Below are 27,659 nucleotides of genomic sequence, written 5' to 3'. Positions count from 1 at the left end.
ATGTCTGTGAGTCTATTTCTGTTTTGTAAATAAGTTCATTTGTACCATTTTTTTAGATTCCACATATAAGTGATAGCATATGATATTTGTCTTTGTCTCACTTACTTCACTTAATATGACAATCTCTAGGTCCATCCATGTTGCTGCAAATGGCATTATTTCATTTCTTTAATGGCTGAGTAATATTCCCTTGTATGTATGTGCCACATCTTCTTTATCCATTCCTCTGTCGATGGACATTTAGGTTGCTTCCATGTCTTGGCTATTGTAAATAGTGCTGCTATGAACATTGGGGCACCCGTATCTTTTCGAATTAAGAGTTTTCTTCGATATATGCCCAAGAGTGAGATTGCAGGATCATACGGTAACTCTATTTTTAGTGTTTTAAGGAACCCCCATACTGTTCTCCATAGTGGCTGTACCAATTTACATTCCCACCAACAGTGTAGGAGGGTTCCCTTTTCTGCACACCCTCTCCAGCATTTGTTATTTGTAGGCTTTTTAATGATGGCCATTCTGACTGGTGTGAGGTGATACCTCACTGTAGTTTTGATTTGCATTTCTCTAATAATTAGTGATATTGAGCATCTTTTCATGTGCCTGTTGGCCATCTGTATGTCTTCTTTGGAGAAATGGCAAATTTACGTCTTCTTAGGCAAATAATATTAATTTCTCTCCCCTTTGTTGGTGATTGGTTGAGGCGTGAGCATGTGATCCACTTCCAGCCAATGAGACGTGAGAGGAAATGTGCTGGGGGGGCAGTTAGATTTTGTTCCCAGAAAAAAAAAAAGATACATGAGGAAAATAGTTGCCCCTGCCTTTTTGCTTTTAACACCGTTTCATCCTTGTTGGAAGACAGTACACAGTTTGGTGCTGTTGCAGCCACATTTCACCCATGAAAGGAAAGCCAAAAAAAATCAAAGAGGAGGTGACCCTAAGCCCTGACATTGTTGAGATGTCTGTTGAATTAACCAACTTCAGGGCACCTGTCTCTGGATCTCCTGTTATCTGACTTAATATAACTCTATTGCTTACCATTACTTTGTGGTCAGGTAGGTATTTATCACTCAAAGCCGTCCCTCACATGAAGGTTCCCTAACATGAAGGGACTCAGTAGAAGAAAGAGGACACTTCCAGTAACCTCCTCTGAAACACTTCACTATAATCTGCCTCCCCCACCAAATCTTCTTGCCATGTATCTTTGTCATTCCCTTTTCCCCCAACTCTTCCCTTGCTACCTTAAGACCTGGCCTCCTAGTAGGAGGTTCGTAAATGACTATGGAATTGACTTGTAACCGACATAGAAAACATTTACAAGAAAGTACTAACATGCCTTTAAAATGTTTCACAGGGCCATTTTGTTTTATGCCCACAGTTTTCCTGTAAGCTAAAGGAGGGTAGGTGTCCCTCTGTCTTTTTAAAAAAACAGCTTTAATGATGTATGATTTATATACTATAAAATTCACATATTTTAGTTGTACAGTTTGAAGAGTTTTAATACATTTATATAGTTGTGTGGCCATCACCATAACCCAGTGTTAGAACACTTCCACCATGTAGCTCTGCTGTTTTATATGTGAGGCCTTAGACACAAAACTACCAATTTTAGATAAAAGGAGGAGATAAAGGTGCCAGTGGCTACCATCAACTACCTCTCTCTGCAAAGCAGGTTCCCATGCCATACCTCGCCCCTCTTTGTTTCCCCAGAACCTGACATAGCTCCCACTCAATGTTTCTTATCATCCTCTAGCAACACCTAAAAAGTAGAGGAAAATCTGTGGGAGAGCAAAGTAGGAAGAGAAGATTCTGGGCTAGAAGTCAGGAGAGTCAAGACTGGGTTTGGTCCCCCCGATCTTTCCCAAGCACACAACCTGAGGCAATCACACCGTAGCTCTGGACCTCATGTCCTCACGTGTAAAAGTGAGGCCGGCCAAGGAGCGCCAAGAGGAGAGTTTGGTTAACTTTAGCAGGACACTTTCAGCAAATTTAAACTTATTCCAGAGCTCCAGTATAAAACAACTAAAAACAGAGCTGTCTGGTTAAATCAGAGAGTGGGGCTGGTCCATCTCCCACCCAGGTCCCCAGAAACATCCCAGTGAAATGCTGGAGGCGTCAAGGAGCACACTGGGCTATACCTTCGTCCTCGCCGGCTCTGACAGTTCAGAGCTCTAGTCATGAGCACCGTAACTCAGAACACTCCTGACCAAATATGGCAACCCTTTGCCTCACATGTTAAGTTATTATGATATATTTGAAAATAAGAATTTGTTTTTACTTCTGAGGCATTCGGGCCCTAATTCAGCAGTATTGGAAAATAAGAACATTATGTTGGTTTGGATGTTCCAATGGTTTTAAGATACTCAAAAAAAATTCAAATGCAAAAAACTTTATGAACTCTGAAAATGCGATTTTAACTTTATAGTATATGGAACGAAGATGTTCCCCACTTTAATTCAAATATTTATTGAGTCACCACCATGAAAAAGATATTGTCAGTTCCTGGGCCTGTGATATACAGGTCAGTCCAACCACGCCCTCCCACCCTCGCACGGAAGTGACAACCTAATGCCTGGAGAAAGGCGAGGGGAGAAGGACGACAGTAAGAAAAGACAAGTACACGAATAAGCATCAACTCACTATGACTGAATATTGTCATGGTGTTTCAGAGAAAGGCAAGACTGCATGCAGGAGAGAGATCACAAAAGAGGAGGCATTTGATATGTCTTGAAAGAAGAGTATAATTCCAAATCCTTTTTGAACGTGTGAAGATTATAAATTTTAAATGAATAGCAGACAGAGGTAGAGAGGAAAGGACTGAAGCTAATTTTTGGAGGCAGTCATTTTCCATCTATTCATCAATTAGATGGATTTAATTAGTCCAAGATCAAACAGGAATGAATACACACAGACACATAAAGAAATAAAGGCACAATTTATCCAGTAATTAAGATGATTTTGTCTCTATTTTTTCTTTAGAAAGATTTAAAAATACTAATAAATTAGCGTAAGACTGAAACCTTAAGTCAGTTCTTAAGCTTTTTTGTCTTAGAGTCCCTTAAGAATCTGATAAAAAAGCAATGACTCTGTCTTTCTAGAAAAAGGAAAACAAAAACATAGACACGTTCAAAGGTGCAGAGAAAATGTGGTGTACAAAATCAGATTCAGAACCCTGAATCTCTTGCCCAGTTCCCAATCAAGAGACCCTTACTAAGTGATGACTGGCATTCAAATTTTAAGATACACCAAGAAGTCCAGTCATAATTCACACCACCTCCAAAAAAAAAAACACAAAAAAACAAAAAACCCATTATGTCAATCTCTAAATTTCTAGAAATTTACATGAGATTAAAAACAGATTGTTCACAGAATTGAAATCACATGACCGCATCCGAAGACACCCTTCAGCTGGCTCTATAATCTGCTCATACAACAAACAAACAAACTTAAGCAAATACCCTCACCTTAAAAAAAAAAAAAGCAGAAGAAACAGAATAAACATATCAGCAAAGAGAACATATAAACACACACCAAGAAAATAACATTAAATTTAGAACAATTCTCTGGGCTCAATTTAGGACATGAAGATCAAAACCCCATGTGTCACAAAGTCTGGTAGGAAGCCTTCCAGAGCTTTCAGCAGGGATGGAAAGTACCAGGTCATGCCTGGAATTGACAATTTTCTTTTCCTTTGGGACACCAGAACAAACACATCAAGCTCAGTGGTGTCTGCTTTCACCAACATCAAAATCTGAAAATTCTTTCATGAAACTGACAAATATTATCAGAGACACTACTGGTTCATAAGCCCTTATCCAGAAGCCCTGGGGACAGAATTTTTCAGATTTTAGAAAGGAAATACATTGCACATGCCATATAATATGTAACATCCCCAGCTGGAGTCTGGGGCTGCACCCAACCATCAAATACATTAAAATTTTGCAGCAAATGGATGATTCGTCACCCCGAGTGGGATAAATAAAGACTCTACCTAAATGCGCATTAGTCCAGGACAAGTTTTCTCACCCAAGGAGTGATAAAACCTTTTGGTTTTCGGGAGCTTTTTGTATTTTGGAATTGCAGTAAGGGTGTTGACATCTATCATGTTCTGGGGAAAAGAGAATAAGTTAAATAAGACTAGTTATCTGGTTCCCAGGGAGCTTATAATCAAGGAGAGGAAATAAGGCATGTATACACAGAGCTCTGGACAAGGCAGCAGTGAGGAGAGAATGAGAGTGATGTGTTTGCCTTAAAGCCTCAGAGATTCCGAAATGGGGCAACTACTTCCCAAAGGAGAGACTCAGGGTCCCTTCTGGGAAGAGCAAAACGGCACTGGCCCCTGCCTGGACAATGTTCTAGGACTTTGACCAGAGGAGGAAGAGGAGGGGTGTTTCTCAACCATTCCCGATGACAAGAATGATGTAGGGCACCTGTTTCTTCTATGCCTTCCCAGATCCCTTCCCTAGGGATTCTGAGGTGGGACCAGGAATCCAGCAGCTCAACCAGCACCACGTCCCCCAACCCCGGGTGATTCTCATCAGCAGGGATGCTTAAGAAACACGAGTCTAGGTTAGTGGTCCTCATGCTTGAGTGGGCATTGGCATCAGGTGGAGGACGTGTACAAACAGAAACCCCAGGGTTTCCGATTCCATAGGGCTGGAGCAGGGCCTGGGGATTTGCATCTCTAACAAGTCCCCAGGGGATGCTGACGCTGCTGGTCTGGGGACCACACTGATCTAGCCATGGGTATTAGCAAAATGTCAATGCCAGGAAGGAACAAAACAACCGTGGGGACCTGGAGGGTGGGCCAGCGTGGCGGCAGTGCCGAGGCTGTCTGTGCTGTATGAGAGATTTAAGTGAGAAATGCAGTTCTGCGTCAGTCTGAGGATCCAGGGCTCGTGGGGAGGGGTGAGATGAATACACTTGTTCAATAAATATTAACTAAGTGTCCAGTGTGCGCCCGGCAGCAGAGATATAGGAGTGCCCTCCTGGGGCGTACGACAGTCTACACCAGTGGTTCGCAGCTGCTGTGACTTGGCTTCCCAGGAGACACTGGCAATGCCTGGAGACATTTATGGTTGTCACAACCAGGGGGGAGGCAGTAATAAGTATAATTGACATCTAGTGGGTAGAGGCCAGGGAGCTGTTAAACATCCTACAATGGACACAGGACAGCACCCCAACAAAGAATGATCTGGTCCAAATGTTTATAGGGCCAATGTGGAGAAAGCCTGGTCTCTACCTAAACTCAGACAGGGAAACAAAACACAATGCATTCGTCACTACATTGTCAACTCCGGTCTTCACAAAACGCCTTCCTCCACAAGAAAGCTGACTGTGACCCCTCTGGTCTTGGATGTTGCTGGGAATATGACTTTCAAATTACTTCACAGCTACGAGTTACGCCACTTTCTATTCTCTCACTTTAAAAAGAGAAAACAATCTTTTTTTTAAGAAATCAAAATCTGACAAGCAAGGGAAGCTTTCCTGTTCTCTAGTATGGAGTAGATCATGGCTCGTCTCAATGGCACCTTCTCCTGCTCAGATGGGGAGAAGCACTGAGTCTTTGGAAGGAAGGAAATCCACCAGGATAGCAGAAAGGGAGCTCACTTTTTTCCTGCAAGCGGGCTGTATTTGAAATCCAGGTCATCTGCAGCATGGGTAGGCTGGGCACCCTCGCAGAAGGACGCCTCACTCTGAATCCAGACAGCAAGGTCTGTGCTGGGGGCACTCGATGAAAGGTGCATCCTAGGGACAGTGGGGACCTGAGACACCGAGCCTGGGGGCTTTAGTACCTAACAGGTGTGGGAGGCACTAAAGGGCTGGGTAGGAAACATGTTTCATATTGGATGTGCCCAAATTCCCAGGTCTGAGGGTGAGTGAGCTTTGGAGAAGAAAAGTGAGCAAAAAACACCTATCCTGGCAAAATAGATTAAAAGAGTTCCTAGGTAAGGCTGATAAAAATCCCAACATAAGGGAGCTGACCCTTTTTTCTCCTATTCAAACATGTGGTGACAAAGCAAAAATTAGCTCAGACTGAGAAAGTAAAAATCTGCAAATGCGGATACAAACGCAGATAGAGCCAGCTGCAGAATGAACCGGAAATAGCATTTCTCCCAAGCACACACACTACAGCTGGAAAGGGTCCTAACAACCCTTCTCTGAGCGACGACTGCTTTCTTACTCTCTGAGAAAGTCTGTCCTCTAAGACCACAGACCATCAGAAACTTTGCTTTTTTATACTGTATTAGTAAGAATGAAATGTTTCACCCTTGGCTGAAAGAAACAAGTCACTGTGACACAGAGAAGCCTTGAATCCCCACACAAGTGCAGGGCCTCATGTAAGGGGTTCTGGACACAGCCCTGCACGTCTATCTTAACTTGGTGGTGGTCCAGCTCACAGAGAGACCTGATGTGGCCCGACTCACACAGCCCTGTTTTGCTTGGGGCCTATCAAAACACTGCTGCTTCGTTTACATTTCACTCACTTCCATTTCTCCTCCAAATCTGTAACTGCTCAGTTTTCTTTTGTTTGGTGCGATGCTCCACAGGTCCTCCTGGGCAGTCTCCTCGTTGCAATGAGCCCATAAACTTGACTTTGTCAGACTAGCCTAGTTTGTCCCTGGCGCTCTTGGGCTGACTGGCCTGGGACAGTGGCTACAAAGAACAAGGGTCTGTCAAGCCCCACAGAGCAACCACTGGCGACCCTCCAGAAATCCGGAATAAGCTCGAGGGTCAACAAATGTGTTCTTTTCTTCCCGGTGACTGTGAACTTGGGAAAGGAGTCCCGTGGCTTCTACACTGCTTTTACAAGACTCTGTTAGATAGAGAGCCTGGTAAATTGAAACCATTTCTAATTCTCCATCTGCCCAACCACCACTGTTGCCAGTGCCCACTGAGCCCATGGCACTTTTCCGGACTGGATGGTGGGGATGTCAGGTAGAAGACACAGCCCCCTCCACGAGGGATCAATGATAGCCACAAGGCACTATGTGTCACCATCACAGGGGACAGCTCCTAAGAAGCAAGTCAAGGGACAAAGTGATCAGAAAGGTGGTACAAGTGTCTGGTGATAATGTGAGGGGAGGTTAAACAGAGAAAGTTTAGCCTTTGCCCCCCAGCCATCATTTATTCAGAAGCCTGACCTGCCTTTGTACACATTCTGTCAAGGACTATTTTTTCCCCAACCCACCTGCTCAACTGGTCCTCTGAATCTCTAAGACTGAACTGTTTGTTCAAGAAGATGCTAAATAATCATTTCTCTGGGCTATTTCTCTATCCCACCGAGGCCACAAATCATCTGCATCAACTGTAGTAAGAAAGAGGGGAACTCCAGATGTGGGGAGCTGGAAATACCTCAGAGCACTTCATTTATGAATATTTAAACAGTTTTCCTCTTGTTATGAAAATTACCGCAATCTGCTCCTCAGCCCACATTTCCGATGAATTTCAGTATCATAAAAGCTTCATTGGGGGAGGGGAGATGATGTTAGTTGTTTAAATAAATCCTGATCAGCTGAGTTTCACTTTCCCTCAGAAGATATCAATCCACATGAACATTTTTTGAATCATCATAACTTACTCGTGACGTGAGCTTGTATTTGAGCGCACTAAGGAGACAGCTATGTGGGAAGGGGCTTCTCTCCTCTGTACCGCTGGGCAAGTTTCGTTACGGGTGTGACTTTCATCCAGAAGGAAGGAGGCTGTGTTCCCAAGCTCCGAGTCATTTCTAAAAGTGGGTCAGCACTCTCTGTCCTTCCACCTGAACTTGGGTGTTGCATCAAAATCCAGAAGCAGCGAAAGGTTCCAAACGGAAGGGGCTTTCTAGTGAACTAGGGTGCCTCGTGGAAATCGTGGGAGAACCATTACCCCAGAATTTGCTCTTTACAATGAAAGCCAGAGAGTGTGTGAGGCGTGAGATTAAACTGCAGCAATTCTTACTCTGGGTCCATGAAAACACATCTGTCAATAAATATCTCTCAAGTCTTCACTGACAGTGATAATTCTTCCCGACCTACCACCCGCTTACACACATATTTATATCCATGGCATCTTTGCCAAATGACATCTTCTCATATTCCTAACTCAGTCGTTCGCATCTTCCTTTTGTCTCTCCCATCGGCTGTTCAATTCTTTGAATGCAGAAAGCTTTCACTCTGAATTGTAAAGCTTTCGGAATTAAATCAGAGAGTGAAGATGCTGGGAGAAACCTGAGGGCTTCACTCTAGTACAACCCTCTGACTTCACAGACAAGGCAGACCACGAAGAGCACAAGGCCAGAGAAATAAAATTATTTGCCCGAGGTCACACAGCTAGCTAATAAGAGAGCTAGTCCTGGAATCTGTGCTTCCTAACTCTTAGCCAAAACACACCACCCAGCCCTGTAAAACCACTCTTTATTAACAACTCATCCCCACTCCGTGATGCATCTAGAGATGGACGCAGTTAATAGATACTTGTAGGAGTGAAAAAGGCTTGGGCTAGACTCAGGATCCTCCCACATGCTCAAGGGAGCTGAGCATGATGAACTGTGTTAAAATCCAGGCCCAGGAAGCCCATCTTAGATCCCAGAATTACTTTCAAACTATGCTGTCCAATATGGTGGCCCCCTAGGCACATGGGGCTATTGGGCACTCAAAATGTGGCGAGGCCAAGTTGAGATGTGGCATATGTGGAAAGTACACGCTGGGCTGTGAAGACTCATGTGAAAAGAGAATGAAAATATCTCATTTAATAATTTTATATGGGTTACATGTTGAAGGGATAATATTTTCGATATACTGAGTTAAATAAAATATATTTAAATTAAGTTCACCTGTTTCCTTTTTTTTTTTTAAACCTGTTTCTTTTCTGGCTACCAGAAAGTGTAAAATCCTGTATGTGGTTCACATAGTATTTCTACTGGCCAGCTCTGCTCTAAAACACCTTCCATCCACACCACCTAATCCTGCCAAAAAAGACTTGAGTCTCCTGCCTGCAGACATTACAGAGGGTTAAAAAAATATATCACGGATGTGCGCTTATCCTAAGGTCAGTTCTTGAGGCCAGAGGATTGACTAGTCACCTAAGCATGCCCTGCAGACTGTCCTGTTTTGTGCCACAACCTTACAAGTGACACTCAGGTACCCCCTGCTTAGTCTCCCCCAAAAGCAACTCACCGGTCACCCAAGGTACTATTTACTCTGCAGAGAGAGGAACAATCTATAGGGAATTTCTCTTTCACTTCTCTTGAAACTCTTTTCCATTAAAAAAATTTCTCTGTTTCTCAGATTATTATTTCCGCGAACAAGAGTGAGGTTGGTGAAGGCCACTGGTTGTCACATGTCACGAGGACAGCCTGTCCCAGGGACTCCATTCCAGTTACCTTGGAGGTTTGATGTGTCTTTCCCTTCTCCCGCCCACCCCCCACTCCACCCATCCCAGCAAACTTGCCTAATAACCTGGATCATTTATAAACCTGTCAACAGCCAGAACTACAAAGTGAGTAGTTCAATGGAAGGAAGGATAGGCTACTGTCCAACAACAGGAAATGTTATCAGAAGTGGTTTAACTGTGAATTCTTGAAAAAAAAATTTCAGGCCGCTTCAAGAATCTTGAAGGTTTTACTGTCTAAAGGTAGGTTTAAGCATGCAAAACCTACAACCCGCGTGAATAACTGCGGGGCCAGTTTGGCTTTGGGAACATCTAGAAGCTCAGAACCCTTCCTGAAGGGTGGGCCCTCAACCAGGAGCACCAAAGCACCTGGGAATTTGTTAGCAAAGCAAAATTTCAGGCCCCACCCCAGACCTGCTGACTCCGAAATTCTGGAGGTGAGGCCCAGCTCCCCAGGTGATTCTGGGACACACTCGAGTTTGAGAACTGCTGGATCAGAGCCTTAGACTAGTGCGCTTCCCCCCGTTAGCCACGGTCTGACTGTACAATTAACAGACTGAAGGCATGCAAACCTCATCCGAACCTGAAACATTAAGACAGAGCTCTAGCGGCTGCATCTATAACATCCATGAACGTATTTATCTAAACCACCATTTTGGGCTTGGCAAGTCCCATAAATTCATTTTTTAATGCCTAAGGCAGTATCCCTTATTTGCTCTCAAAACTACCTGTTTTGCACTGCAAAAGGAGTTCCTGGTATATTTTTCTGCAACAAAAAGAATAAATCTATGCTTGCTCTTATATTAGTCATAATTACATATGTACAATATATCTTCTCTCAACCTTTGGCTTTCCAAACTAGATTAGTAGTCTGTCCACATTATCCTCACAAGGAAATCTGAAGCTGGAAAAAAAAAGGTTAAAATCCCTAGAAGGAACTGAAGCACTTATTTATGACTAGAGCATGTTCAGAACGTTCCAATTATTGGAAGAATGACTAAAGGAATTGGAGAGTTGCCAGATTTAGCAAATACAAACACAGGATGCCCCGTTACATCTGAATTTCAGATAAACAGCCAATATTGTATGGGACATACTAAAAACAAAAAAAAATTATTCACTGTTTATCTGAAATTCAAATGTAAGTGGGCATTCTGTATTATCTGGCTACTCTCGAATGGGGAATACTGACCTGTGGGAAGCTTTGGGGGAGACAACTGTCCTCAAATACTTAAAGGACTATTAGGAGAACAATGGGCTAATATCAATATAGACCCAGAGACTAGAACCCATGGGTAAAAATTACAGGAAGAGCATATCCGGCTCAACAGAAGAAAGACATTTGTAACTATAGGAATTCAAGTAGAGATGTGCTGAGGAGAGTAGCAGGAAAGTCATCATTTGGGAGTGTCTGTTGAGTGGTTAGGCTAAAAGATAAAGCCTCTTTGATTTGAAGGCCTATGAATCCCTAAACTGCTTGAGTTGCCATCGTCTAGAATCTTCCTGCCTCGTGAACTATGCAAACTGCTCTGGGTATACACAGATAAGCCCTGGCTCTGCAACGTGGGTGAGAAACAAATGGCAAGAAAGCATCCTGGACCTCCTTGGTGGTGCAGTGGTTAAGAACCCACCTGCCAATGTAGGAGACACGGGTTCGAGCCCTGGACTGGGAAAATCCCACATGCCATGGAGCAACGAAGCCCATGCGCCACAACTACTGAGCCTGCGCTCTAGAGCCCGTGAGCCACAACTACTGAAGCCTGTGCACATAGAGCCCGTGCTCCACAACAAGAGAAGCCACTGCAATGAGAAGCCCGCGCACCGCAATGAAGCGTAGCCCCCGCTCGCTGCAACTAAAGAAAGCCCACGCGCAGCAACGCAGCCACAAATAAATAAATAAACAAATAAATTTATTTTTTAAAAAAAGCATCTTGTTCCATCGAGGAACTTGTGCCCATCCTACTGGTAGAGCCTAATGAAACACATTTGTGTGCACTTTTTCCCCATGTGCTTTAAAAAAGCCATTAAGATTATGTAAGGATTTTTCAAAAGCGTTTCAATGATTATAAAATCCTTCACTGCTTTCAAACATAAAACAGATACACAAGGAAACTCACCCTTTGTCCTGCTGTCCATTTCTGTTTTTGACGAGTCTGGAGTTGCTGCAGTCGGAGGTAACTTCTTGCCAATAGTCTGAGGGGAAAAAAGATGATCTTTACTCATCAATATGATTCTCTCCATCAAGCAAAGGAATAAAAAAGATCAAGATCATGATGACGAAATGCTCACAACTGGTCCTAAAAGCCTCATACTTAAGTTTTGGTATTGCTCTCTGTATTGGCTGCCATTCTTCCATTAGGCCTGGACCTCAGTGACAGATAGGTGGGAAAACCAAGTTAAAAAGGCTTTATCCTTGTAGGTACTCCATATCTCTTATTCCCATTCTTCCTTGGTTCTTTTTTTTTTTTTTGCAGTACGTGGGCCTCTCACCGTAGTGGCCTCTCCCGTCGCGGAGCACAGGCTCTGGACGCGCAGGCTCAGCGGCCATGGCTTACGGGCCCAGCAGCTCCGTGGCATGTGGGATCTTCCCGGACCGCGGCAAGAACCCATGTCCCCTGCATCGGCAGGCGGACTCTCAACCACTGCGCCACCAGGGAAGCCCTCTTCCTTGGTTCTTATTAGAAGGTTGATTACTTTCAGCAGAGAAAACAGGGACATTTCCCCTCAGTTTATGAGAAGCTGACTCAATCTATGGCCCAGAGGAGGTGTTCAAAGTGTCTGCAGCTTGGAAGGAAGGGCAGGAAGAGGGAAGGCACAAAAAGACAGAAAGAAGGAAGGGATGGAAGGATAGAAGGCCACGACAGACAGATGATGGGCAGGTTGAAGGACAGGCAGAAGTCAGAGTGTCCAGGGCAACTGTGCCTAGTCATGTTTCCTTCTAGCCATCTAAAAGCCAACTAGCTCCAAAGGTGGAACAAGCAGGGCCAGCAGCTCCCTTCCTTCCCACCAGCCTTTCAACCCTCCAGGGCTTTGAAAAAGGCCAATGCTGCAGACTCGAGGCAGCTATTTAGTAGTTAAAAACAAAAAAAGAGCCTGTTTTGAGTTCATTTTCTTCCTTTCATTCAGAACTAATTCTATTATCATCCATTATTTAGGAACCATCCACAGAAAAGACTGGATATTGTCTCTAACTAAAGATATTCCCCCAAACACAGGCAACTCAGCGGCTCAAAGCAACAAAAATGAAAAACGAGACGAGCAGCAAAATGATGGTTCCAAAGGTGAGGTCTGTCCCCGCTCCTGTCCTTGGACATCACGTTTGTGTGATGGTGATTAACGTCCGAGGAAAACGTCGACTGATACCAGGGAAACAGCTCTCAGAACCAAGAAGCTGCGTGAATCTCCCCAGCAATGAGGAGTTTCCCCAGTGAGAATTTCGGCCACTGGGAAAACCAAACATATCTCCTCCTTGAACACATGAAGGGGAATGAACTGCATAATTGACATACTGGCACGGTGGAATTTTTCTTCAAATACGACTGATTCACCACGGTTTTTAATTTGAAGAAGTTCTTCATGCTTCAAATGTTGAAACTAACATTAAATATGAATAAATCACAGAAAGAGTGTAAGACAAATCTAATCCTCAGCCCTTAGTGAATTTTTAAAAACATTTGTGACAGAAAGCCTTTACATTTTCCACGGTGACATTTTTATTTAGTGCTGCAGGGCTTTCTATATTGGATAAAAAATGAAACCCAAGATACTATGCCGTTCCTCAACCGCCACTAAATACTCAAGCTAATAACACTGTGATTCCGAGGAAACATCAAGGAGGAAAAAAGCTTGTTGTTATTTGGCCATAAGGTCACATTTGATGAAAAACTGTTCTTAGAATCATCTTGAAAAATCAGGAATTGACAGTAAAAACAGATGCACTCAGTGTCATTCGCATTCCTGCTCACACTTCCAACAGCATCTCCATCACTCTCTTTGTTTTCCCCTTTTGTGGACCAGAATAAACCATCGCTGCTGTTAACACATTAGGAAGAAGAAAACAAAAATGATTCATCCTTTAGTTATTGCTGACAGTAGAGAGAGGAAAATACAGCGGCAAGAACTATGTCCAATCCTGACTTTGCTTCCATTCCTGAAAAAGAAATCAGACATCCGATGGTTTGGGCCTTAAGCCAGATGCCTTCCTTTAGAGAAACTTTCACAGGTTGTATATTGTTACGACACCCCCTTACTTGGTAACAAAAGGAAGTGTTGCCCTCCATCTCTGATGTCCCGGTTTACCAGTGCGTCCAAGCTAACAGACATCCAGAAAGGCCACCAACTAAATATACTTACTTCTGAGCAGAAAGACATAAGAAAGCAAAGCTTACTCTATTATTTTTTTTCTTGCTATTTGAGAAAACACAGCGCACTGGTCTCTGCGTGGATCCCAGCATTGGGGGGTGGGGGTGAAGCTGATATTGCACTCTTCTTCTGGGGATGCTAGACCTTAACTCCTTCCTTCTTCCTCATGGGCCTTGAGGAAGGTCTAGAGTAAGGCCAGTTCCTCCCTTCTCAGCCTGGTCTTCCAGGTGTCCCAGAGATGAGAGCTGTTCAGGTGTCTCTCTCTTCTCTAGGACCCAGACCTAGAGAAGTATGGTTCCCAGACCTGGAGAAGTATGGTTCCCAGACCTGCGGCACTAGCCTCACCTGGGAACTTTGTTAGGAAGTCAAATTCCCAGGCCCCGCCCCAGCCTTTCTCAATCGGAAAGTCTGGGGATGGTGCCCAGCAGCTTCTGTCTGAACACACCCTCCAGGGGATTCTGGTGTACGTTCAAGTTTGAGAACCACCAACCTAGATGTAGGAGGGATTCCATTAGCATTAACCAAATCCCTTTTCTGGGATTAACAACTCGGGCGCCTGTTCTCATACCTGGACAAATTATAAAACATCTTTTTCACTCTTCTTCCTCTCTTCTCTACCTCCTTCCACTAAATGCCTTCCCCCTTCTCTATTCTCACTGGCATAAGAACTTGTCATTGCTACTGAATGAGTCGGTTCAGAGAGGCAATGAAGTTTAGTAGAGCAGACAATGTGACAATATCACTGAGGGAGGAGGGGGGCAGAGGTGGCCATGAGACCCTTCACCAAAGGAGTACTGAAAGGATGAATGCATGGATGGATGGATGGACAGATGGATGAATGGATGGTAAGACCGCTTTGAACCAAAAGTGGAAGACTGTATCTAGCCTCTCTGGGCTCAGACTACCGTGAAGGCCAAGTGGGCAGATCCCCATGACGGGGTCGACCTTCAGGGACAGCCAAGCCCTGCGGCTCCTCTGTGGCGCTCCCCTTTACTGGCATTTGGGGCGGGACATTTCTTCACTGGAGAAGACTCTCACACACTAAAGGACAGTTAGCAACACTTTCTCCTGCTCACTAACAGCCTGTAGTGCTCCTTGCTCACTGCATCCACCCCAAACACCCCACCCCTTTCCAAACACCCCATTTGAGAAGCTCTATCCCTTGCCCTTCCTCCAAATATAAGAACAAAGACAAAGGTAGTGAATTACTGCGTTCTCACCAGGCTTCCAGCTTCCTGTACCTCTGAAAACATGTTTGATCCATTGGGCTAAATGTGAACAGAAACCCCAGCTTTTAAAGGGCATTCATCATGAGAGCAATGCCAAGTTCCAGTACACACACAGGTCCCACATAGCTGAAGGTCAGCCACAGTGCAGGCCTGCGTGGACGGACAAATTGGGGAATCACATCCATGCATCTCTCATCCACCTTGCAGGCAGTAAAGAAGGATGCTAGGCTTGCAGAGGCTATGGAAGAGCATTCGGGATCTCCACTTGTGGCTTCCTTGGCAGAGCTCAGAGTTCCTGCCTTCCTGGGTGTCACAAAGAAGGTGTTATCCAGGACAAGCACGAGCCACACACTTAGGGGCTGTGTTGATCCTGCTCAGGACACAGCTCTTTCAGCTCCTAAGAGATCTGCAAACAGGCCCATTTTACCACATGCCTTCGATGGAGGGACTCTTGGGCTCTGCTCCATAGCTCAGCCCAACATGTCCTCTTCTACTCCATGCTGTGGCTAAAGACTTCCTAGGACCCACATCCGCGATACTCTGCTCTGATTGCCGCCCAACTCAGAGGCTGCTGCTTGATCTGGGAGTGCATGTACATATGGACCTGAAATGTATGAAATGTATGTATGAAATCTATGGAGCTGAAAGCTCTACAGACTATTACTATCAACCCACTTCAACACACAGTAAGCACCAAGTTGGTGTCAATTTTTGTCTCTCCTGTCACACCCTAATCTCCATTTAAAACCTGATTTTTAAAAATTAATAATTCAGAAAGTTCTTCCCTTTGAATATGTAATACCAGAAGTCCCTCTGCTGTTAGCTCTCTTGACAAAAGTACTAAGTAAAGTTTTGGGGGGTTTTGTGTACAGTAGGGGCATCATATATACTCCTAGCTCTGTAAGATCTGATAACACAGCCTCAGGACAGATAACACACATATGATTTCAGTTAGTAGAGCTAGTAATTTCTTTTCTTTTCTGTGCCAAAATGAAGAAACTAATGCTTGTAGGAAAGACAATCACTGGATTAGACTCCAGTGGAATCCAGTTCCCTAATGACTAATATATCTGTTTCTCTTCGCAACTGCTGGAGTGTGAGACCAGGATCCTGCTCAAACCAAGTGCAAAATCACTCCTCTGACTTTATTCTAATTCAGATGCAAGCTCCTTTGAGTGTAAAAAAGTTTCCAGTCATAGGACAATGCTAAGGAGAACAAAGTTTACGTCCTATCTCTGAAAGTCTCTTCTCCAATAATACTACAGAAAACTCTGAAATCACAAAGGCAACCAGGTTCGCTGCGTAGGGGGAGGAGTGAGAGAGCTCCTTGCATCCTAGCAGTTGGTGAAGCCCCCCTGTTGGTAGACCAGGCTTTCTGATGCCTATTCTAGAAGAGGGTGATCTTCTGAGAAGCTATACGGAAACATCACTCGAGTGCTTACACAAAGCCAAACACAAGACATGACTTTTCAAAAAGCTGGTAAGATACAAGATAAAGGACGGCTCTTTGAAGGCACGAGGCACGACTTTGACTACATTTGGTATCTGACAGTACCTTCCTTTTCTGTTCAGTACAGCTTTGTTAAATACCCGTTCGATGTGAGACAGCGAAGCAGATGGAAAGGCAAGAGGACGCTGAACATCACTGCACACACTGAAACAGCAATTTGCTGGGTTCTCCAGAGCGGTGTTTTTTTTTTTTTTTGCGGTACGCGGGCCTCTCACTGCTGTGGCCTCTCCCGTTGCGGAGCACAGGCTCCGGACGCGCAGGCTCAGCGGCCACGGCTCACGGGCCCAGCCGCTCCGCGGCATGTGGGATCCTCCCAGACCGGGGTACGAACCCGTGTCCCCTGCATCGGCAGGCGGACTCTCAACCACTGCGCCACCAGGGAAGCCCCAGAGTGGTGTTTTGAGGGGTGCCCAGCCATTCAGCATGGTTATCCCAAATCCCAGTCAATATACAGGAAACAGAGAGATACAGGCTACGGGAGAGAGCGATGAGAAGAGAAACAAAACAGTAACTGTATATGACCATATCCACAACCTTTCAGCTTTCCTTTTCCACCACAAATCAGAGAGCTATACAAACTGCTATTAAAACTCACTGTCAACTTTTTATATTTATCCTTACATGCTCCTTTCATGAACATCTATGACTGATGGTATTAGGAGAAGTCTGCTTGGTGCTCAGCAGGGAGCGGTACGAGCAGGGCAGAAGCCCCTTATGTAGCCAGCTCCTGTCTGAGCCAGAAGAGAACTGGTACAAAAGAGTGTCCATACAATGGAGTGCCTGCGCACTTCTAATGGAAGGCTTTTCTACTCGCTGGGAAATTTACATCAGCAATTGTCAATTCACCCGCCTTTGGTTGGCCCAGCCTAAACGACTTGCTATCGACAGAAGATATGTCAGAGTAAAATACAACTCCAAATTCTAAAAATCAAATGCATGGTCCAGTGAAAGAAAAAATATATTTGGAGCTCCATTCTACGGACAGAGGTATTACCTCTGCAATACCTCACATACCACTGTGTTAATTCTGACGTCTCCAAAGGGGCAGGCTTCATATAAGTAAGTCTCCTCTAAACTTGGCTATAAGAAAAGCTAAAATGTAAAAAGCTGTCTTCTGATTATTTAGTTGGGCTTAAGACTTACAGTTATTCATATAATGTTTATTTCCCTGGTTGTCTTGAAATGTTAGTGATAATTCAAGTTACATTAAACCTCCTTGCCCAACCAGAGTTAAAGACCTTGTCAGATTCACAGCTGCTTTAGAAGTATTTGTTAGCTGTATTCCACTCAGAAGTTTAACGGCTTTTCTCCTCCTTTCTCTTCAGAAACGGTGCACTCCTTGAGGGAGGGACCTAGATGTTAATTATTCTCTTATCTCCACAAAGTGAAGGGTTAGGAAGTGTTTGTTGAGTGGAGCCAGGAATTTGGGGGCACCATCCCCTCACCCTTTGCCCTACCATGAGCATCCTACCACATCACAACATGTAAATGAAGGGAGCTGTCCTCCTTGACAAACCAGACTCCTCTTGGAGCCCCACTGTTTGTCACTGTCATGTATCAGCTCTTCCAGGCTGATCTCTGGTGACAGCACATTGTCCAGGATGTCTTCCTAGACCTCTGTGGCCCCTGCCTTACTCCCCTGTTCTCATGCACATGACCCCAACCTCCGATTAATTATTGGTTGCCATAAAGAAGAATCCAATCTCAGCCATGTTTCTGGTGGACTTTTGTCTGCCTATGATGTCCAAATACTCTTCGTAGCCTGCTCCCTCACATTTTCTCAGGTTCCTATTATGATCAAAGGGCCCTCACTTGGAGGGTATATTATCATCCAGGTATGTGTGTACACACACACACACACACACACACACACACATACACACACACACACACACACACACACACACACACTCCCAAGATGTTCCACCAACCAACCAACTAAATACCAAAACACCTAATGCCACAATCTGGTAAATTTGGGAAACACAGGATGCTTGGTCTAATCCTTGCATGATAGCATATTAAAGGCTCTGAGAAGTCCTGCAGTTACAGATTAATTTTATCCTTAACATTTTCTCATTGTTTTCTAAACTTATCCGCACACAGAAGTCCTACTTCTTATGATACCTATGGACACATCACGAGAACGAGCAGTCCTCAGAAGAGGTGGGTGAAGGTCACCACTTCTGCTTCCTAAATTCTCTTGGCTCGTCCTCTCTGGCTCCTAGACTCACAACGTGGAACCCACCCTTGACTACTCTCTTACTGCACCTTCCCATATCAAACCCACCACCCAGTCCCTGCTTTCAGTTTCATCCCCTCCTCTTTGACCCCAGCCTGTGGGCTTTGTAACTAACACAGGAACTATTTCCACAGTTTTCTAGACGAGGATCCTATTCTCCAATTCAAGCCACTTCATTAGCTCTCCTGTAGACGCAACTTTTAATCACCCTCCACCACCACCCCTTACCATATCTATTTCAAAACACTCAGAATATATACTGCTTCTCAATGGCTATTCGTGTAATTCCCAAAGCCCTGAAGACATTCGAGGGTTTACTTCTGATAGCTGCAACTTGGCAGCTCTCTCAATGGCTGGCATCTTTCTCTTGTGCTCTTAAGATGAGTAGCCAACTTTGACTATAAGACACCTATTTCCATCTTAGATGCTTCCATTAGATCTTCTAGGGTTTACTCTTTCTATCTGTCCAATAGATACTTCAGTATCTATCATTTTACTGAACATGTATATATGAAGTCTGTTTTATATTTGTATATTAAACACACATGCACACTCTCTCTCTCTGACACATGTGCCTCAGTAGAAAGATGTACCTAAGAATTTGAGCCAATTTCTAGAATTTACCATGCACTTTAACTTCTGCCAGGATCTGATCATTTGGTTTATTTGTTTGCTTTTTGAATACCTCAGGAGACCATGTCCTAGAAAGCTGGAAAGAACCATCCAACACATGCACTCACAGGAGGAATAGGATTTTCTCTGTCAAAGCAAAATAACTTTTTGAAGGTGTAGTAGGGGCTTCCGCTTGTGCTGGGGAAATGCAGTGCTGAAGGAGGAGTCAAAACCTACTTAAGTGCTCAATGAGGTGGAGGATGTACATTCAGACCACATTAAAATCATAGGAGGCAGCTCTCCAAACATCTGACAGTATATGAAAATGCTGTTTCTATTTTCCCCCACTGTTCCCAAGAGAGGAGCCTGCATGCTATTTTGTTGTCGGATCATCTTATTCACAGAGGATAAACAAGCCAGAGTAAATTTCCATTTCATATAGTACTTCGGCAAAACACAGTTCGCCAGTACGCTTTCAAAAGGCTATTTTCTGCTATTACGACAGATAAAAGGAAATCTCAAGCCTTTCTTCTACCAGAGGATTAGTTTTATCTTTTGATTAATAATGCTTTCCTTTTAGATGCATTTGGAGAATTTAAGAAGAGCGTGGGTAAGGAAGAGAGAAGGATGGTATGGGAGCAGGGAATATCACGGGGCCAGTTTGAGTTCTGTTCATCCAGTGCTTTAACATGAAACTGGCTGTACATACACGGACCAAGTCCTAATTTTCTAATAAAGTAGTGGTATGAATTCAATTAACATACAAAGATCCTTTCCAGCTCTACAATATTTTGAGTTACTCAGTCCCAACACAGTCCAGGCTATCCCCCTTACCTGGGATGGTACCTTCTCCTGCAGTGTATGTGAATCCTGTCTCACCTTTAAGGGGCAACTAAAGTCCAGCTAGCTAAATGTTTTCTACTGACATGCAGCCCACATTTGATCATGACATTTTTCTGTGTATGAGATACTTGAGGGCAAAACCACGTTTATTCAGTTTTCCTTTCTGCATTTAAAGTGAAGGCTTGCCTCAACCACTCTTCCTCCGTCCCTCCCTCCCTTCCTTCTTCCCTTCCCTTCCTTCCTTCCTTCCTTCCTTCCTTCCTTCCTTCCTTTCTTTCACTCACTCACTCACTCACTCACTCACTCATTTATTCAGCATTCTTTTCTAGAACTACCATGAGCCATGATCTATGCTGGAAGCTGCATATACAAAGATGAGATGGGCGGAGTCCTGGATCTCAAATAAGTTCAAAATTTAGCTGTGGAGACAGATTAATTAACAAAGCATCACAGTCCAAGGGATAAACACTACAATAAAAGTGTGCATAGAAAAGAGAAAAGGAGCCATTAACAAGTCTACATGGGGAAATAAGCCTCACAGCAATGATGCAGCTTGAGTTAACTTCTGAAGAATTAGTAGGAATTTGCCAGGTAGAAAATGGTAGAGAGAGTATTCGAGCTAAAGAAAAGCAGGAGTGAAGGTGAGAATGTAAGCAGGGAATGGGGGCTTCGCAGCACAGAACGGGGACAATGGAAGGGGGGATCCTGTAGGTGGGGTGAAAGGAGGAAGAGCTGCTCGGGCCAGGAGGCCAGCAAGGTAAATGGAAGCCAATGTTACCGTTTGTGCTTTATCTTAAAGGCAACTGGTAGTTAGCAGAGGTGTGGCATGATCACATGTGACTTTAAGACCAATGATCCGGTGGCATTGGGAGGAATGAAGAAGAAAGGAAAGGGCATGTGAAAGTCAAGGAGATAATTAATTAGGAGGTTGATGCAATGATCCAACTGAAGCAGTGAAACTAAGGATGCGGAAGAGAGGCTGGAGAAACACGCAGACTGCCAACCTGTCCATATTCCACAATCACGACAGGGATAAATCAGTGACTGTGAATTGGTGTGAATACAGATGGAAAAATACCCAAACTCTGTTATGTTCTTGAGTCAACATATATGTATTCTACCGAGGTATTGAGTGCCAATGGTGTACAAAGAACATTAAGTTCAGACCCTGACCAGAGACGCAAAAGAGCTCAACAGGCTCAGGGAAGCATCATGGAAAATCTATCCTAATGACAAGAATCACAGTGGATGTGTTTCTCAGGTCGCTGATGCTGGTGTGGTGACATTAGTGACAAAACAGTAGGCCTGTGATAGTGTTGAACAGTTACCTTACTGTTAAAACACTAATCAATCTACCATTTGAAAACAAAAACATTTTTTTAAAACAGAGGCACATAAGAAGCTCTGGACATGTACGAAAAAGCATCTTTCTAATCTGACAAATTTCAAGTAAACAGTTTAGTCAAATATGTCTCCAAAAATGTCTTAAGCTAGAGACAAAAATGGGAAATTTCTTTTCCCCAAAAGAAATTTCCAGAGAAGCTTTTCTCTCCTTCAGAGTAAGGAAAGGAAATGAAACAGTTTCAAACTGTTTGAAAAGAGGTGATACTTGGAGCAATGCTTTGTTGCTTGGTTTTCAAGTAAAATTGCTACTTAAAAGGCTAGGGCATACAATGGACTATTATCCAGCCTTAAAAAAGAAGGAAATTCGGACACATGGTATATAGCATGGATGAACCCTGAGGACATTACACTAAGTGAAATAAGTCAGTCACAAAAGGGCAATACTATATGATTCCTCCCATATGAGACACCCAGAGTAGTAGAAATCACAGAGACACAAAGGAGAATAGTGACTGTCAGGGGCTGGGGCAGGAGGAATGGGAAGTTGTTGGGTACAGAGTTCCCGTTTTACAAGATGAGAGGAGTTCTAGAGACAGATGGTGGTGATGGTTGCGTAACAACGTGAGCGTATTTAATGTCACTGAATTGTACACTGAACAATGGTTAAAATGGTAAATTTTATGTTATGTATATCTTACCACAATTTTTAAAAAGGCTTAGGGTATACTCCTCTTTCCCTACAAGCCTCTCTTTATGTAGGAATATTGACTAAAATGGCAAAAAATTGCTCACGAGGCTCTGATATCCTGCTATTTAATATTCAACACAAAATAATCAGGGGGTGCAGACAGCATGTAATGAGGTGAGTTAGAGAACAAACCCATCTTTGTCCAGAAACTCACCTCAGTCTTACTGGGAAACACTCCTTACACTTCTAGGAAAGATAACCTACTGATCCCATAAAGACAATCTCTAAATCTGGCTGATGCTAAAGAGCTCTGGCTTTAATCCTGTATGACTCATTCTTTACTTTCATCAACTGTTCCACAGACTCCCAAAGAATAACACTTATTCCTTTTTTGAATCATCCGGACTCCCCAGCTTTATAGAAGAATGGAAGAGAAAACAGCATCAAAGGTTAAAGACTCAATGATATTATCTTTATATTTTATTTTTATTAGAAAGAACAAGTTTACATCACGCACTTCTGCAAAACAGGGACTTCCAAAGTACACTCAGAGGTCAGGTACACATTACTTACATCTTCTAGACCTCCAGAGGAATACTTAGAAAGATGACCCCAAGGTGCTCCAACAATGGAGATTCTCAAAAAGAGATCAAATTGAACTCAGGGTACTTCAATGACTAGTTACTAAGACATTTAACAATGAGGGGTGAACCCAAATTGTGTGCCTTCCATAAAAATATCCTAGATGCCAACTGCTGGAATTCTCTCTCACCGCCCCCCCCCCCCCGCTCCGAACTTGCTTTGAATCTCGAGAACAGCACTCACCACCCTCTGCCTTGTGATTATGGCTACTTACGTATGTGTCTGTTTCACTGACGGGGACTTTAAACGCTGCAGGAGGGCAAGGGCGGTGTCTTGGTAATCTCTGTATTCTTTGCTGTGCCTTGCACACTAGAGGTACTAAATATTCATAATTTACTGCAGTCAACAATAAGTTCAACATTCAACCAAAACATTTACATTTATGGGGAACGTACTGTGTGCAATGCATTTTCTAGGCACGAGTGATATAACAATGGAACAAATCAACCTGTTTCCTCTTTCACGACAGCATCTGGTGGTAAGAGGGAATTAGTATTGAGTAGGAATTCCCCTCTAAGATCAGACTTAGCAGCTATGTGATCCTGGGCAAGTTACTTAACCTCTCTAGACCTCAGTTTCCTTGCCTGAAATGGAGATAATAGGTACCTCATAGATTTTGCTTGGAAGATTAAATGGAAAAAAATGTATATAAAGTGCTTAACCATTACTACTGTTATTGAATTTTACCGAATAAAAACAATCATCATAATGCCTCTTTATGAATCTAGTTACAAAGAATGACTGTTTCAATTACAACATCTTTTAAAAACAGCAGGTTAACTGTCCCTCCTTTGCTTGGGGACTGGAGAGCACGAAGCAACTTTTACAAGACAGTCGCACAGCAGAGACGGGCTCAGAGGAAAGTGATAATTCTGAAAAAAGATCAAGGAAGAAAAGCAAGAGCCATCGCCATATAGTCGCTGCTCAGGAGGCAAGGCAGACAAAACAAAGTAAAGAGGAGAAACGACAAGGCCCAGAGCCGACAACCCACAGAGCTTTCAGGTCAATAAAGCTTCGGTTAAGGTGGCGCCCAACAGTGAGTGGCCGCAAGACCGTTCCAGAAGCCCCTCAAGTAGGAGCCCATGCCGACTGCTTCTGGCCGCGTCCAAACTGTTATCTACTGTTAACGACGGAAAAACAACAAGGCGTGTGTCTGGGGAAAACGGCCCGTTGTCAGAGAACAGAAAGCCTTTTACTGAGCATTTTGATACTCAGGAGCAAACGCACCACCACAGAAAATCACCCCACGCCATCTCTTACAAAGCTCGGCATCCATTCAACAATGGATGAAAAACTCCTAAATTGCTCGGCCAGATACTCCTCCCAGGCGGTTCAGGAATCGGGGCCAAATGAGACCATAAACTCACGTGATACAGATTTCCAAGGCCACTAGCGGAAATTACTGACAGACACTTAGACGTGAAAAGCTGGATTCACAGGCCTCTACCTGGAACGGGCCAAGACTTCCTGCCAAACGCTGCTCTTAAAGGCTTCTTTCAACACCAGCAAGGAAGGGACAACTGGAATTCTGTTCGGATCCTATAGGTAGTACATTAACTTCAACAAACCTTGACGAATGCTTACTGCTACACAGCCCACAAAGCGAAACGGTTTTCCCACGTTATTTTTACCTTTACGTTTTCAAGAAAGTGCCGTGTTCTCGGCTATAATATTGGAGATTTAAACGTAGTGTTGACAGGAGTCAATGCAACCACCAGATTCCAGATCTCCCAGATCCTCTAGGTATCTAGAGCCTCAAAATGGAACATTCCACAGCCTTCTAAAGAAATGCCTACTGAAAGTTTGTAATGACATGGGAAATTATATATAATGCTGAGTGGAAAAAAATACACAATTATGGGTGCGAAAAAAAAATTATGCATGTGGTATGATCTCAACCGGTTAAAAATGTATGGCAAAAGGAGTGAAAGTAAATATGAAACAATGTCAACAGTGTAGGCCCCGGGGTGATTCAATTATAGTGCTTTTTACTTTCTTTTATATTTTTCAACTTTCCAGTGTTTCTACAAACCAGTGATTACTTTTACAATCAAAGTTTTAAGAAAATAGCACACACTAACATAGGTGGAAAGGATGGCCCACCTCTTCACATTATTAATGCCTTTCTTCAGGTCTGACTTGATTTGCAACACCTCCTAACTAGAAATCACATGCAGCTTCCATTAGCGTGTCATTATATTTCCTTTTCCAAGTCATTAGTAAGGATGTTAAGAACATCAGATGTAAAATGAGTCATGATGGTAACTCACAAGATACCACCCATATATATAGAGCATCCCCGGTCATTTATCATCACACTTTACTTACAGTTATTCGTCAGTTCACATCCTCAGTGATTAAGTGGATGATATAAAGTCATTTTCAATTAATGTTGTTCCAAAGAAAGTATTGAGTCATTTTATCAAATGTTTTCAAAGTCAAAAATATATATTTCCTGCTCTTCTAATTAAACCCATGAATTCCTATTCATACATGTGAAGGGGACTGAAAAAAGAGCTGAATTTACTTTGTAACTGTTTTTATGTGAGCCCTCATTTCCCAGTATTTGAAGAAGTACTGGTTTAAGAGGTGTGACCTATCTGTGCAGGGTCCACAGCTTAACTGTTCTCAGTTTTCTACCAGTTCTCTAGTTCTTCACAAGCAAAAACTTGTTTAAACACAAACCAAAGGAATTTATTACAGTTTCTCAAATGTGAGAAAAACCAAGTGTGATGAGAACCAGGCCCCCCAAATTGTGAGCCCACTTAATGTGAACATACTTTCAAAAATCAAGCCTGACATTTTTTTTTCTCATCCCCTTTGTGATGTGGGGTTTTTTTTTAACATCTTATTGGAGTATAATTGCTTTACAATGGTGTGTTAGTCTCTGCTTTATAACAAAGTGAATCAGTTATACATATACATATGTTCCCATATCTCTTCCCTCTTACGTCTCCTTTTTTTTAAATGGGATTCAAAGGCTTCCCTGGTGGCACAGTGGTTAAGGATCCGCCTGCCAATGTAGGGGACATGGGTTTGAGCCCAGGTCCGGGAATATCCCACATGCCACAGAGCAACTAAGCCTGCTCTCCACAACTACTGAGCCTGCGCTCTAGAGCCCACTCACCACAACTACTGAGCCCGTGTGTCACAACTACTGAAGCCCACGCACCTAGAGCCCGTGTTCTGCAACAAGAGAAGCCACCGCAGTGAGAAGCCTGTGCACCGCAACGAGGAGTGGCCCTCGCTCACCGCAACTAAGAGAAAGCCCGCAACAGCAACAAAAACCCAACACAGACATACGTACATACATAAATAAATAAATAAAATTTAAAAAAATTTTTTTAATGGGATTCAAGTTTGGGGTGTGGACAGATTGAATAAGTGCACTTTTAAGAGGAACCTTTTTGTAGAATAACTTCTGGTCCGTTGGAGCAAAAATTCAGTTCAGTCTGTGCTTGGCTGCCAGTTATATTCATTCATTCATTTATTCTAACTTTAGTTTCATAGCAAGTGTCTGGAGGAAAAAGAGTTCTCTTAAGGCTATAAATTCTCTTTACGATGCCTGATGAGTTTTAGGCAAAGCACATCTTCACCGTATGAACAAATGGTATGTCTTTCACTACTCACTTGGCATGATCTCTCTTTCCTGTACTGAAATATTCCCCCATTCTCTTTGTCTTTCTCTATAACATATACAAAGACTCCAAACCACACAAAATAGAGGGGAAGAAAACCCTCATTTAAAAAACAAAACACGGGCTTCCCTGGTGGTGCAGTGGTTGAGAGTCCGCCTGCCGATGCAGCGGACGTGGGTTCGTGCCCCGGTCCGGGAAGATCCCACATGCCACTGAGCGGCTGGGCCCGTGGGCCATGGCCACTGAGCCTGCGCGTCCGGAGCCTGTGCTCCGCAAGGGGGGAGGCCACAACAGCGAGAGGCCCGCGTACCACAAAAAAAACAAAACAAAACAACAACAACAAAAATCACAAAATCACCTATTTTAATCATGTGCTTCCTTGAATGGCACTTTTTGTGGTTATATGCTATTTTCTAAAGGCATATTTTGGTTTTTTATGGGGGCGTGGGGAAGACAATATGCACAGAAAATATCCCAATTGATGCATTTTCTGGTCTTGAGAAATTCCTTGCCCTTTTCTATTACAATGGAGAACGTTCATTTCAGTGCTCTCCACGTTTGAGTTCCTGAGAGCAGCAATTCCTCTTCGTGCCTTCCACAAAGATGCGCTATAGACTCAGCACAGGGAAAACAATACAGATTCACGGAAGATGGTGACGAAGGAGGACAGAGACCAGTGATGGTACTTCTGGAGTTTATAACCCATTCCCTACTCCTGAGTTATTATACTTAATCTATTTCAGACAGGTGGGTTTCAGATGGCCATCTACAGGGGCTTTCAGGGAAAGATTTCCACACCCTTCCCATCACAGGACAAGGAAGAATTTATCAGTGCTCACTATTGGCTACTTCTCCCTTATTCCCAGGCTGGCACCATGTCTCAAATTAAAGGGGGCTCCCCTTTTTTCAGCCATCAATGGGACCAGAGAACGGTCAACCATCACCCCCAACATAATTCTTCATCTCCTCCTCAACTCTGTTTAGCCTTCTCTCTTTGCCACGGTGACCATCACTGTTCCACACTCCCGACCAATTACCTGAGTTCTAGTTTCTTGACCATCTTCATTCATTGCCTCTGTCATCGCCTCTTAGAGTACCCCTGCCTCTTTCTAGTCATTCAGTTTCATGACAAGACGATCAACCCATGTTAGATCTTCGTTTCACACAGAATTTCTAGACT

The 27,659-nt window shown here is 43.5% G+C and overlaps 1 protein-coding gene across 4 annotated transcripts in view; it reads right to left on the bottom strand.

The window, feature by feature from the left end:
- The window catches only part of SH3KBP1 (SH3 domain containing kinase binding protein 1), a 346,493-nt gene that overhangs the window by 92,989 nt on the left and 225,845 nt on the right, over positions 1-27,659 (bottom strand). For all 4 annotated transcript variants that reach the window (XM_027096156.1, XM_027096157.1, XM_027096159.1 and 1 more), the window contains one exon: positions 11,487-11,562. In XM_027096156.1, the coding sequence (XP_026951957.1) occupies positions 11,487-11,562 (76 nt within the window). The remainder of the gene's footprint in view (positions 1-11,486; positions 11,563-27,659) is intronic.

Source organism: Aethalodelphis obliquidens, unplaced genomic scaffold, assembly GCF_003676395.1.
Source record: "Aethalodelphis obliquidens isolate GAN/ISIS:26980383/991018 unplaced genomic scaffold, ASM367639v1 scaffold99, whole genome shotgun sequence".
Classification (NCBI taxonomy): Eukaryota; Metazoa; Chordata; class Mammalia; order Artiodactyla; family Delphinidae; genus Aethalodelphis; species Aethalodelphis obliquidens.
The sequence above is the reverse complement of the archived record's forward strand: the minus strand, read 5'-3'. Positions and strand labels throughout refer to the sequence as shown.